The 13,347-nt window shown below is 60.8% G+C and overlaps 1 protein-coding gene across 1 annotated transcript; it reads right to left on the bottom strand.

Moving 5' to 3' along the window:
• Positions 1 to 1,105: 1,105 nt before the first annotated feature.
• Positions 1,106 to 11,891, bottom strand: UBE2S (ubiquitin conjugating enzyme E2 S). Its single transcript, XM_030544967.1, has 4 exons — positions 11,726 to 11,891; positions 7,720 to 7,867; positions 7,006 to 7,196; positions 1,106 to 2,186 (listed from the first exon to the last, which is right to left on the bottom strand). The coding sequence occupies exons 1-4, from the start codon at positions 11,726 to 11,728 to the stop codon at positions 1,887 to 1,889; spliced, it is 642 nt and encodes a 213-aa protein (XP_030400827.1). The 5' UTR covers positions 11,729 to 11,891; the 3' UTR covers positions 1,106 to 1,886.
• Positions 11,892 to 13,347: the final 1,456 nt, after the last annotated feature.

The following is a 13,347-nucleotide window of genomic DNA, read 5'->3' as shown; positions in this document are numbered from 1 at the left end:
CCTCATTCCCGACCCGCAGCCCCTGCTAGACCAGCCCTGGGCTCCCCCCAGCTCTGCCGGTGCCCCTCACTCCCGACCCGCAGCCCCTTGCTAGCCCTGTGTGCCCCTCACTCCCGACCCGCAGCCCCCTGCTAGCCCAGCCCTGGGCTCCCCCCAGCCCTGCCGGTGCCCCTCACTCCCGACCCGCAGCCCCTGCTAGCCCAGCCCTGGGCTCCCCCCAGCCCTGCCGGTGCCCCTCACTCCCGACCCGCAGCCCCCTGCTAGCCCAGCACTGACAGCACCTGCTGGCTGGTAGCAACTGGGGACGCACTTGAGTGGCTGCAGTTCGGGGGCGCTCTGCTGGGCATGCAGGGCAGTGCCTGGGGCATCTTGCCCGTGGGATTGCCAGGGCCTGGACAGGGCAGGAGGACCTGGGACACTGGCCTCAGGAGGCTGGAAGACCAGGCTCAGGCTCACAGCAACGCTGAGCAGAAGCTAAATCACAGGGGCCAAGAGCTATCAAATGGAGGGGCTGCGGGTCAGGAGTGAGGGGCACCAGCAGAGCTGGGGGGAGCCCAGGGCTGGGCTAGCAGGGGGCTGCAGGTTGGGAGTGAGGGGCACCGGCAGAGCTGTGGGGGGACCCATGGCAGGATAGCAGGGTCAGGATCAAGGGGAACCAGCACCATTGTGCATGGCGCTTGCTGTTCTGGTTTAATGGGCTGCAGCCCACCTGCCCAGCCCACAGTGGGGTGAGAGGACCCGTCGCCACCATTGGGAGCAGCCTGCTTTGTCTCCAGCTGGTTTTGAGGCCAGCCTTATGCTCCTGGATTCAAAGCAGTTATGGCCTGTGACATCGTCCCATCTGCACCAGGGCAGGAGATACACATAGCTCACAGCTCTGCATAGCCCCTGCTTTTACCAGCCAGCTGGAGTGGTGAATCCCACAGACAGATCTGCTAAGGCACAGACGGGACAGTTCCTCCCCCTGCCCATTTAAATTCAATGTTACTCTGCATTTGGTCCCTAGCTGGATGCTCTGATTCAGCGCTAAACTAAACTGGTTTAATCTGAATTCATTGCCAATGGGAATTAAACTAAACCAAATTAAGGTCACTTCAGTTCAGAATAAACATTCACAAAGAAGTTTAATGAACCCACTTTACATTCACATCTTTAATTGGGATTAACTTGCCTGCGTGTCCTGTGTAGACACCCGACTATCCCATCCCAGCCTCCCCTGCAGAGCCGCTTAGTGGGAGTTGGCTGGAGGAAGTTGGCACTGGGTGCTTGGGGGTCAATATCTTGGGTGCTGGGAGCAGGACCCCAGCCCTGTCACGTAACAGCTAAAGCGAGAAGGATTGCACCAAAACACCAACCTCCAGGAGCCTTTTCCACAGGCAACCAGCAGGGCCCTGAAGGGGCCCAAACTTCTGAGGCTGAAAGGGGGCTGCCCACAGCTCTAGGAGGGGAGTGGGGGCTAGTGGTTAGAGCAGGGGGGCTGGGAGCCAGGACTGCTCCGTTGGGTCAGCTGGATTCAGACCGTTCTCTGTACATACAGGGCAGTTCTGCCCCTGGTGGCTGGATTCACATTCTCTGGCAGGTCCCTGTAACACAGATCTCAAGCCAGGCACTGCCAACCCCCTCCCCTTTCCAAAAGGGGATGGCGGGGGGGGGGGTGCGCTGAGGATCAAGGGTGGCCCAGTGACAAAGGAATAAATTAACCCTTGGGTAGAAAACAAAGTCCTTTAATAGATTTTTTTTATAACTTAAATAACTTAAGATTGAAAAAAGAGTAAAATACCAAAGCGCCTTAACAAAAAGCTGGGAAAAGGGACAGTTTTATTAGAACCCTGCCTGGACCCCCCCGCCCCCCCAGTCCATGGTTCGAGCCAGGCCCTTGGGCAGCCCTAGAGCCGCCGCAGCGCCCGCTTTTTGTCCGTCTTCTTCTTCGCCAGCTGTTTCTTGTCCCTGTCGCCGGCGTGTTTCTTGGCCACGGGGCCCTCGCCCCCAGCGGCCAGGGCGGCAGCAGAGGAGCAGGGGTCGCCGGGGTCCTTGCTGGCCCCCCGCAGGCTGGAGGGCTGGGCGTGAATCTCGGTCAGCAGGCGGGCCCGGGCCGCATACTCCTCGTAGTTCTCCAGCAGGAGGCGCCCCGCTTCCTCGTTCAGCGCCGACTCGGGGTTGGGGTGGATCAGCAAGCACTTGATGGTCTGCGGCGGGGGCAGAGGGGGGATGGGGTTAACCTGAGCGGGGGGGCTCCCCACAGCTTCATGCAACAAGCCGAGGGGCCATGGGGCTCCCTGCACTCCAGCCCCTTCTGCTGGCAGGGCAGGCGGCCCCGCTTGTCTAGGTTATTACAAGGCTGGTGCTCCCCCAAGCACTCACCGTGGCCGGACAAGTACCAAACCTCCGCCCTGCCACGTGCCTTTCCAGGTGCCTAGAGATCTGGGGCGCCCCTGCAGCACCCCAGGAATCAAGGCAGGCAAAAATCAACACGGCAATTTCTCGTGAGTTGCCACTGACCTTCTGGTCAGTTTCGCTTCCTGGTTAAGGGTCCCAGCTGTGGCTAGAGACCCAGTTTCTGTGGGGATTGCTGGGGGGCAGGCGCTGGGGAAGGAACACGCAGTTAACAGGATCCGGCCTCGGCCTGGCTTCCGGGAGAGACGCAGCAAATGCAGTGGGTGCACCTTGAGGTGAGGCTGCCTGGCCTTCCCTCTCCAGGGCCCCGCGCCCCCCCCCCCCAAGAAAAGGGGACGCCAAAAGCCGCAGAAATGCCGGAAATGCCATGCTGCCCCGAGGGACTCTGGGCACCTTCCCTGCGTAATCCACAGCGGCAGCAGACGGGTGGGTGAGAGGCAGCAGGTTGACGCTGGCAGCCAGCCCAAGGTGGGCAGATCTAAGGCCAGGCCCTGCTGCGCTAGGGGCTGTACGTGTGCACAATCCCCACCCCATGGAGATGATACAGGCCGAAAAGGGTCTGCTCCTTTGGTACTTCCAAAGGGCCACACCACTGCCTTGTCCCCCGCAATCCCCTGGGGGCCACCTGCCCAGCCCCCTCTATTTCCAGGACACCTTAACCGTCCCCCATTCCTTTCACTGTGCCCCATGTTCCCCTCCTCCTGCCACGCCGGGGCCCCACCGCCCCCAGCAGTGTCCCCCGTTCCCCTCCTCCTGCCACGCCGGGGGCCCCCCACCCCCAGCAGTGTCCCCCGTTCCCCTCCTTCCACCACACCAGGGCCCCTCCGCCCCCAGCAGTGTCCCCTCGTTCCCCTCCTTCTGCCACACCAGGGCCCCCCACCCCCAGCAGTGTCCCCCATTCCCCTCCTCCTGCCACGCCGGGGCCCCCCTGCCCCCAGCAGTGTCCCCCGTTCCCCTCCTCCTGCCACACCGGGGGCCCCCCGCCCCCAGCAGTGCCCCCATTCCCCTCCTCCTGCCACACTGGGGCCCCCCTGCCCCCAGCAGTGTCCCCCGTTCCCCTCCTCCTGCCACACCGGGGACACCCCACCCCCAGCAGTGTCCCCCAGTCCCCTCCTTCCACCACACCAGGGCCCCTCCGCCCCCAGCAGTGTCCCCCTGTTCCCCTCCTTCTGCCACACCAGGGCCCCCCACCCCCAACAGTGTCCCCCATTCCCCTCCTCTCGCCACGCCATGGCCCCCCACCCCCAGCAGTGCCCCCCATTTCCCTCCTTCCACCACACCAGGGCCCCTCCGCCCCCAGCAGTGTCCCCCTGTTCCCCTCCTTCCGCCACACCAGGGCCCCCTGCCCCCAGCAGTGCCCCCTGTTCCCCTCCTCCCGCCACATCAGGGCCCCCCATCTCCCTCATCGCCACACCAGGGTTCCCCATCCCCCAGCAGGGCCCCCCATCCCTCAGCAGAGCCCTCCATTCTCCTCCTCCCACGCCAGGGCCCCCCATCCTCCACAGCACTGCCCCCCATTCCCCTCCTCTCACCATGCCAGGGCCCCCTATTCCTCTCCTCCCAGCACACCAGGGTCCCCCGTCCCTCAGCAGTGCCCCCATTTCCCTCCTCCCACCACAGCAGGGACACTCATGCCAGCCGCTCAGCGCCCACAGCAGGCGGACTCTGGCCCTTCCTTTGGGAAGCAGCAGCAGCGGCGAACACCCGGCCCCGCAGTGGCCTCCCAGATCTGAGGTGCAGGGCGCAGCCTGGGGCGAGGGGCCCTGGGCTCGTCTCCTGCTGAGCTGAACACGGTGTTGCTGCAGTGCCCATCCCCCTGCCCCAGCGCTGAGATGCGACCGCCTCTGGGGGGGAACCGTGGCAGCGACAGCAAAGGAGGACGGAGCCACCAGGAGGGGATTTTGGGTTGTTTGCCCTCCGCTGCGCCTGGCCCACGTTCCCACCTCCGACCGAGCTCCACACGTTCCAGGGCCCATCCACATGCCAGCACTAATGGGACCCAGGAGAGGGGAGAGCCTCGGGGATGGTCAAGGACACAGGCCATCCTAGTAGGCCCCTGGGGGGCAGAGAATACCCACAGCACAGGGCAGCCTGGCCCCAATCCACCCCGTATGGCCCCTGGGGGGCTGGGAATACCCACAGCCCAGGGCAGCCTGGCCCCAATCCACCCCGTATGGCCCCTAGGGGGGCTGGGAATACCCACAGCACAGGGCAGCCTGGCCCCGATCCACCCCGTATGGCCCCTAGGGGGGCTGGGAATACCCCCAGCACAGGGCAGCCTGGCCCCGATCCACCCCGTATGGTCCCTGGGGGGCTGGGAATACCCACAGCCCAGGGCAGCCTGGCCCCAATCCACCCCGTATGGCCCCTAGGGGGGCTGGGAATACCCACAGCACAGGGCAGCCTGGCCCCGATCCACCCCGTATGGTCCCTGGGGGGCTGGGAATACCCACAGCACAGGGCAGCCTGGCCACGCCGCCTGTGGCAGGGGTAATTCTGTGCACCACTTCCACCCCCGTCACCCGGCCTGTGAGGATTCTGTGGAAGTATCTGACAATCAAGTGCAGAAACACAGAGCGTCCCCGGCCTAAACAGCCCCGTCCCCATGCGCCCGGCCACCCTCCCACCGCGGGGGATCTGACCCACGGCTGCTCCGAAAAGCCAGGATTCCTGGGGCCTGCCTGGCTTTCTGGCTCTGGGTTGTACAGAGATCCTGGCTGCCGTCCCCTGACCGGGCACCAGCCTGAACAGCTCACTGAGAAACCCCCAGAGCTGTCGTTCTCCTGGGTAGAGGCGGGCCTGTTGCTGGAGCCCTAGCTGGGGAAACTGAGGCCTGGCCACAGGACACGACAACAGGCAGCACGAGGAACAGAACCTGGCTCATGCCGAGCAGAGCGTGGATCCAGCCTCCCACGAGGCAGAGTTTAACCACAGCTGTTTCTTATGACCAGACTACTTCAGGGGCTCATCTGGCCATCACCACCTTTGAATTTATCCTCCCAGCCTCCCCCCATGAGAGGTAGGGCATGGCAGCTATCCCTGTTGTATGCGGGGAAACTGAGGCACAGACTAAAGGTGTGTCTACGCTGCAGAGACTACCAGCAGAGCTACATCAGCCCAACCCCGGAGCACAGATGCAGCCACCCCAACAGATGTGTTATTCCTCACCCCCGGACAGAAGCATTCTGCCACCATCCCAGCTGCAGAGATAACTATATTGAGGTGCTCAGATAATATGGTGGATGTGACTCCATGGGGGTGGGGGGGAGATGGAATGTCTAACACGCTAGAAGCGAATGGATTTGGGGGGAAGCTAGACAATGGGAAGGGGGAAAACAAGGGACACACAGAGTCACCTCTCACTTGGCTCTGCCCGTCGCCCTGGGGGGAAGCTGGAGCCATCACTCAGGCAGAAAGAAAAGGATTGGGGTGGGGAGAGAAGAGCACAGGGGGAATGGGACACCCAGAGCCCCTGGCGTGAGAGAGAGGGACCGTGAGAGACCCTGAAATGCAGGAGGCTGGAGGGATCACCCTGGGGGATGGAGTGAGCTTGTGCAGCATTTGAAACAGAGAGTCCCTTTAAGGTTTTAAAGCTTCCCATCATTCTAGCTAGGAAAACTCCCGGCCGGGCAGCAGGACGTTTAACCCGATCGGCACTGCTCTGTCCAATTCCTTCTGGGGACAGACAGCTGGGACAGCTCGCACCAGGCACTAGGGGGCGCTGTGCTGATGGAAACCCGTCCTGGGGTATCAGATCTTTGGGGGGGAAGGGGGGGGGCAGCCTGTAGAGTGATCAACTTGTGCCCTTGCAAGTTCCCTGCAGCTTCAGAGGCAGGATTCTGCGCTGCCCTCACCTGGGGTTGCTGTGCCGAGTGAGGGGCTCCAGTATAACCAACTCCCCAGCCCCTCCCAGGAGCAGCCACGTCTCAGTACCAGGTGAGGGGTCCTCGTATACCCAGCCCCTGCGTCCCACCCCAGAGGGGCGGTCTCTCAGCTCCAGGCAAGGGGTCCCCGTGTACCCAGCCCCCCTTGTCCCACCCTAGAGGCTGCTTCAACAGCCGTAGCATGTACTGGGCTTGGTGACCCCTGCAGCTCCCCTTTGATGACCTTGTATCCAGAGCCTGGGGTTTCCCCCTCATCTGAAAGATGAACTCCTAGAGCACAGCGCCCCCTAGCGCCAGCCCTGTCTGCCTGGGGAGAGCGCCCCTTGCTGGGCCCCTGCTCTGCAGCACAGCGCCCCCTAGTGCCACCTCGGGGCCATCCCTACCTGCCTGGGGAGAGCGCCCCCTGCTGGGCCCCAGCCCTGAAGCACAGCACCCCCAGTGCCATCCTGGGGCCAGCCCTGCCTGCGGAGAGCGCCCCCTGCTGGGCCCCAGCCCGGCCCCAGCCTTGCAGCACAGCGCCCCCTAGTGCCACCCTGGAGCCAGCCTTGCCTGTCTGGGGAGAGCACCCCCTGCTGGGCCCCAGCCCTGCAGCACAGCGCACCCTAGTGCCAGCCCTGCCTGCCTGGGGAGAGCGCCCCCTGCTGGGCCCCGGCCCTGCAGCACAGGCCCCCCTCAGGCCAGCCCTGCCTGCCAGGGGAGAGCGCCCCCTGCTGGGCCCGCTGCTTACCAGCAGCACATGCTTAATGCCAAGCTCTGCCTTCCAGTCTTTCTTGAGGACGTTGACGCAGATCTCGCCGTTGGCGCCCACGTTGGGGTGGAAGATCTTGGTGAGGAAGTAGCCCTTGGGTGGCGCGGCTGGGAAATCCTTGCCCAGGATGAGTTTCATGCGAAAGACGCCCCCGGCATAGGGCGTCCCCTCTGCCAAGGGAGCAGAATGGGTGAGAAGGGATCCACTCCCACGCGCCAGCCCCCTGCACCTCCACAGGGTATGTCCCCACCCCCAACTCGCCCCGGGAGGGGACTGGCCCCAGAACAGCCCCATGAGGCTACAGGGTGCCGGGCTGCAGGGGAAGATGACAGCAAGTCATGGCTGGGGTGGGACTTTAATGAATGACCCCCACGTCCCAGGAAGGGCCTGTCTGCACCGGGGGAGGCAGTTGGGGGCAGGGTGTGTGCACGCTCTGAGGCCCCCCAGGCTCCCTACAGCACAGCACCCCCCACTGAGCCCCCAGCACAGCAGCCCCAGCGCCACACTGGGGTCAGAGCAGGGATCACAGCGCCCTCTTCAGGCAGGTCGACTCCTCCAGCCTCAGGCAAGAGCAGAACGATTAAACACAGTGGGGAGGTGGCAGCTAGCAAGGGGGGAAGCCCCAGAGTAAAGCCATGCCCCCTTGCAGCCACTAGCCACGCCCCCACACAGCCAGTCACACCCCCATCTCACCGGGCCCTTCGATGGTGACCTGGACATCCGTGATGTCCTCCTCGTTGGGGAAGACCTTGATGCCCTCCGGCGGGTCCGACGTCAGGGTGGAGACCTCCTTGTAGACCAGCCGGATGATGTGGGGCGGCAGGTTTTCCACATTCGAGTTCTGCAGGAGAGAGGGACATGAACGCGTCACAGACCAAGTGATAATCTGCTCCCGGGGGAGGGGGGGGAAGAGGGGGTTTCACCCTCTGATCAGCCCCTCCAGCGGGGCCCAGCAGTTACGCTCGGGCGCATATGCCCGACGGACTCCAGAACCGCGCATGCCCGGAAAGCGGAGGGGAGCCCAGGAAAAGCAGGAGCCAAGCGTGCCAGGGACAGGCCTGGTGGGGCACTGGGGTCAGCACTGACAGAGAGTGCCCCCTAATGAGCCCCCCAGGCTGCCCCCTTCCAGGCCCACGCCTCCCCTCCCAGCGTTCTTGCCGCCCGGTCCAGGTTGGCTTTGAGCCCCAAGATCCCAAGGGGGTCACCCGTTAACTCAGCCCCCTGCACCGTTCACACCGAGTCACAGGACCAGGCAAGAGGCAGCGAGTGGCTCTGGTGAAGATGAAACCCAGAGAGAGATTAAAAGGAGAGGCTGCCCATCAGCTTCAGCCACTCACTGATTTCCTTCCTCCCTCCCTCCAATCCTGTCTTGGGATCTCCCCCCAGTCAGCAGGCACCACCCGGGACGCGATTGGCTTTACCAAGGCTACTCAAGGGGCTGGTCCATGGGGATCAGTTGGAACCTGATGCCCGGGATTCATCCCCAGAAGCGGCAAAGCAAAATTCCCCCCACCCCCACCCTACTCAAGAGAAAGACTCTCTAGGGGGGGTTCAGTTCAGCTTGTCACACCCACAATATCAAGCAGCAGCAGCAGCATCTTCCTGAATCTGCCAGGCCTCTCCTCCCCCTTAAGCCCTGTAGCAGCTAAATGTTGGCAGGGGGCCTTCAAAGATATTGACCAGCTAGAGACAGATCCAAAGATGCCCTCCCCCACAATTCTTGTTAGGCATATTAACAAGGATGAAGTCCCCACTGTGCTAGGGACACAGGACCCTATATAAGATTTTTTTGGGGTGGGGTGGGAGGCCCTGTTACTTGCATTCCTCTAGTGAGGCCCAGTTTTCAAAGGCCAAGCCTGGTTTCTGAAGATGCTGGGAGTGCTCAAGGGAAGTGGATTTTGGTTTCAGCCCCTTCAAGGTTCCTGCCGGGGTTATGGGATGCTTCACATATCAGGACGAGCCTCAGGAGAGGCTACAACCAGCCTCAGAGCCCCTGCAAATCCCACATCCGGGGGAAGGTGCAGATTTAGCCTCGGCGAACGGCCATCCCAGATCAGACACATAGTCACAGAAGAGACAGCAGGTTCTGCTGACCACGCACCGCAGGCCAGGAGCCTCAGATCCAGCTGCCCTGGGAAATCTTTAAGGGTGCTCAGCTGGCCGTCAAGGTCACCCCCAAGGTCCTGTTTTTTTGGTACCTTGGAGGTAACACTCATTGAGACCCACTAACTCACGGCATGCCAGAGAGGACAGCCCAGCAGACCTCCGATGGGGACGACTCGCAGGCACTCCTGGATTAGCACACGAGGGCCAGACACACACTACAGGCTCAGTGCCCCAGAGCAGCTCAAGGGGACCCCTGAGCACCTTCCCTGCCCCCAATCTCCAACCAAGTCAGTTTTACACCCCCCACCCCTTACAACCAGCCTGGGACATGGCCTCGGCCTCCAAAGAGAGGAGCTAAGAAGCCAGCAGCAAGAGCATCCTGGGATAGGAGGCAGCAGCAGACTGGGTAGAAGCTGCCTCCTTGATCCAGCCTCTGAAAGGTAAATACAAAGGAGCTACAAAGCCAGGAAGCTCTGGCTAAAGGAGGAGTGTGTGGTCAAAGCAGGCCAGGCCTGTAAACAGGACTTCCCTAAGGCAGATCCCCCCACCCCCCGGGCCACAATGCTCTGAAAGCCATCAGCTCACTCAGCCTGCATCCCTGGTTAACCCTGCAAGGCACAGGGACACCCCGTGGGCAGGCGCTCGGTCCTGCTACCGAGAAAACACAGGGGGATCCCTCAAAGAGCTTTGCTCCGCAGTACGTGGCAGGTGACTGAAAGGATCCAGAGATTAAGCCACCCAGCAACTATGCAAGCCAAGCCCTTCTCCAAGCCAGCCTGGGACTGTCCGCCTGGGCTGAGCCATTATTCCCCCGTGCAGAAGGTTCCTCCCCGGGGCTCTGCGGTGCTGCACAGGCACATTTTACAACGCATGCCGCAGCTGCTCCGCGGGGCTATGCCCCGGGAAGAAGTGATGCGGCAGCCACCCCTACACAATTTAGTAACAGCTACTGTCCGTGGGCCAGTTTCACACTGGAGGCCTGTTCAAAATTAGGCCACGGCTTTTCCAAAGTGGCCAGCCATCGGGAGGTGCCCGGTTCGAGCCCTCCCAAAAAGGGGGCGCTTGGTTTTCCTGTGGAGAGGTAAAAATCAAATCAAATCAGGCATCCAAAAACAACTACATGCTTTGAAAAAGTCCCGGCCTTTGCTGGCAACAAGATCTGGGGGGTGAAACATGGGCTGGGGAAGATCTAAACGTTAATAAGCAGATGATCTGAAAAGCAGGAAATAAGAGCATCCTTGGCACCCAGGGAGGTGTAAGGCCCTTCATACCTGCCCTAGAATCTGACAGCCCCGACCCATGGCACATGCCAGGCAGCCACCAAAAGCTTTTTCTACCAGGTATCCTTAAACCATGCAAGATCAGCATCCAAATCCACTAGCTAGTAACTTCTTGTCCCTCAACTTTTCCCACCCCCCCTTAAACACCCATCATGAAAATAATGATAATTTTACACTCAAAGGTTACTAGGACAAGTCACCAGGATCGTGCAAGGCCTGTATAAGAAAATCATCCATGTAGCTCCCTCGCTGTCCAAAAAAAGGGGTAAGTCTGCAAAGCCACTGGACTCATGTAGAAGAAATTCATACATGCAGATTGCTTTTTGTCCAGTTCTTTCCAGGGACGAACCATCACCCGGCAGACAAGACGCACAGAGATCCGTACATACCTGCCACGCGTTCAGATCCTCCTTACAAACAGCATGCAACACAGAGCTAAGCAAATTAGAACACCATTTCTTGTTCCCACAGCAGCACCCAACAGAGAAGATATTTTGAAAGGCCACGTGGTTGTCAGGTTACCCAGAGATTTAAAAAACTCTACAGAGCTTAGGAGCAGCTTTTAGTATTATCGATAATAAGGGAGGCAGCAAAAATTGGACCCACCTCTGATGATTGTCAGACCCGATTAAATCTATATACTTTTTTTAAAAGGCAGCCTTTATCGATAACCCATAAAAAAATGCAGCCACCTTTCACCTCCCTAATATTGGCACCAATTGTCTCCTACATTTTTAAAAAGCAGCTGTTTAATAAACGGGGCACATAAAAAATAAATCAACTTCCACCCCAAGTTTATGGCCTATTAAAGTATTTCCTTTTAAATAAGCACCGGCTACAGTTTTTAAAGAACCAGGTGCCCCGATCTCACTCCATTAAATAGCCTGTTTGTTCTATTCTTCCTAACACACCAAATGTACCCATTGGATCTTAAGCGAATTGTGGCCCCTGTTATTTCTAAACACAGCCATTGCTTTTGGCTAATGACTCCCTGAATGCAGTTGCCCCCCTAAGGGTAGGCCCTTTATTTCAACCTTTCAGAGCTAATGGGACCCACCCAATTTCCATGCCTTGTGCACTCTACCCCAAATTGTACCCGGACCCTAGTAAAACCCCAACCCAACCTGCTGTTATTATCAATAATGGAGCTGCCTGCCCCATTTGTTAGCCCTTGTTAGCAGCCCCACCCCATGAAGGGGACTCAGGCAGCCACCCCCCACAAAATGCAGATCAACCACCTCCAAAAAATTGCTGCCCCATAACCTGGTGGGTGCCTGGGGAAAGCAGAGATCAAGGGAGCAAGAACCACTCACCATGGCGGTGGGTCTGGCCTGAGGTTGGCAGAGACCAGGTGCCCCCTGCAGAGGCAGGGTACCCCCTAAATCTGGGGGTTACCCCCCAGCCCTATAGAACTCACCCCTTCACTTTGTGGGGTGGGGAGAGGCAGGGTCTCCTCCCAGGCCCCCCCCTCCCCACCTGTGCCAACCAGGCTCCCCCCTTTCCCTCTACCTGCCCCCCTCAAATCTGGGCTGCCCCCCTTGCAGGGATTCCCCCTTCTGGCTTCTCTCCAATCGCCTCCCACCCTCACTAGAGCTAGGCTAGGGCCCAGCAGGGGACTTTATAGCCTTTGGCCCGGGCCGACCACGCCCTTTCGAATCCCGGCCGCCCAATCAGGCCCGGTGGAACGGAGGGGTTTGAGCCCCCCCTCCTGCCTTCCCCGGGAGGACGTTGACAACGAATGTCCGCGACGGGCAGGAGCCAATGGGAAAGGGGGAGAGGGGCGGGGCCAGCCGCCCGATTGGCGGGATTTGAATATGAACGCGTGGAGGCGGCGGTTTGAGAGGCAGAAGGGAGGGGGGAAGAGAGAGCACAGGATTGTTTACCCCTAACGGTCGCAGAGAAGGGCGGGACAGCGATTTGAAATGCCGGATTGATGGCCGCCAGAACCAATGGGAGCGGAGAAGCTCGCGCGGAACTGGGAGGGCCGGACACGATCCACTTCCCACCCAGGGGCGCGACCTTTTAAAAAAAACTGAGATGAGGGGGCGGGACTTCCCTTACCCTTTTTGAAAATGGCAGCGCAAGCAGCCAATCAGAGCTGAAGGAGCAAACTCTCCATGCAAATATAACATCAGCCAATCAGCTCATGGAATTGGGACTGTGGGCAGGGGGAGAATTAGGGTCACCCTAACTCAAAGGAATGAAGACACCCCACCTCAGCCTGGCCTGGGGGCAAATTCCAGAGGAGAGTGGCCCTGTGACCCCTTCCCTGCCCCGCCTGAGTCACCCCAGAGGCTCAGTGTGTGTCATGAGCCCTATAGTGCCCCAGAGAGGGCTGGGGAGGGGGTGCCTGATGCCCCAGGGCGGGGCTGGGGGTGCCCTTGTTCCCTTCTCTTAGCATAATAAAGCCAAAGGCCTGGTATTCGGGGTGCCCCATAAAACACCCTTGGGTGCCCAGCTGGCAGCGCCACAGTCACGAGTCCTGGCCACATCCCCCGCTGGGCAGATCCATCCTGCCAGGCCGGGCCTGTGGAGAATTGCTGCTGTTCTGCGCCAGGCAGGGATCCCCAGGTACCCAGCCCCCATGCTCCACCCCAGAGGGGCCGCATCCCAGTGCCAGGCAAGGGGTCCCCGGGTAACCAGCCCCCATGCGCCACCCCAGAGGGGCCGCATTCCAGCGCCTGGCGAGGGGTCCCCGGGTAAGCAGCCCCCATGCGCCACCCCAGAGGGGCCGCATCCCAGCGCCAGGCAAGGGGTCCCCGGGTACCCAGCCCCCATGTGCCACCCCAGAGGGGCCGCATCCCAGTGTTGTGCAAGGGGTCCCCGGGTACCCAGCCCCCATGCTCCACCCCAGAGGGACAGCATCCCAGTGCCGGGCAAGGGGTCCCTGGGTACCCAGCCCCCCTGCTGCACCCCAGAGGTACCGCATCCCAGC

The sequence above is a fragment of the Gopherus evgoodei genome, unplaced genomic scaffold (genome assembly GCF_007399415.2).
Source record: "Gopherus evgoodei ecotype Sinaloan lineage unplaced genomic scaffold, rGopEvg1_v1.p scaffold_35_arrow_ctg1, whole genome shotgun sequence".
NCBI lineage: Eukaryota > Metazoa > Chordata > Testudines > Testudinidae > Gopherus > Gopherus evgoodei.
Note: the sequence above shows the minus strand (reverse complement) of the source record. Positions and strands in the feature narration are given on the sequence as shown.

Excerpts from the sequence above, each read along its gene's own strand:
- UBE2S (XM_030544967.1), bottom strand. Across the intron at positions 7,197-7,719 it reads GGTCACCATCGAAGGGCCCG|AGGGGACGCCCTATGCCGGG; the intron begins GTGAGATGGGGG and ends CTCCCTTGGCAG. Across the intron at positions 2,187-7,005 it reads GCATTAAGCATGTGCTGCTG|ACCATCAAGTGCTTGCTGAT; the intron begins GTAAGCAGCGGG and ends CCCCCGCCGCAG.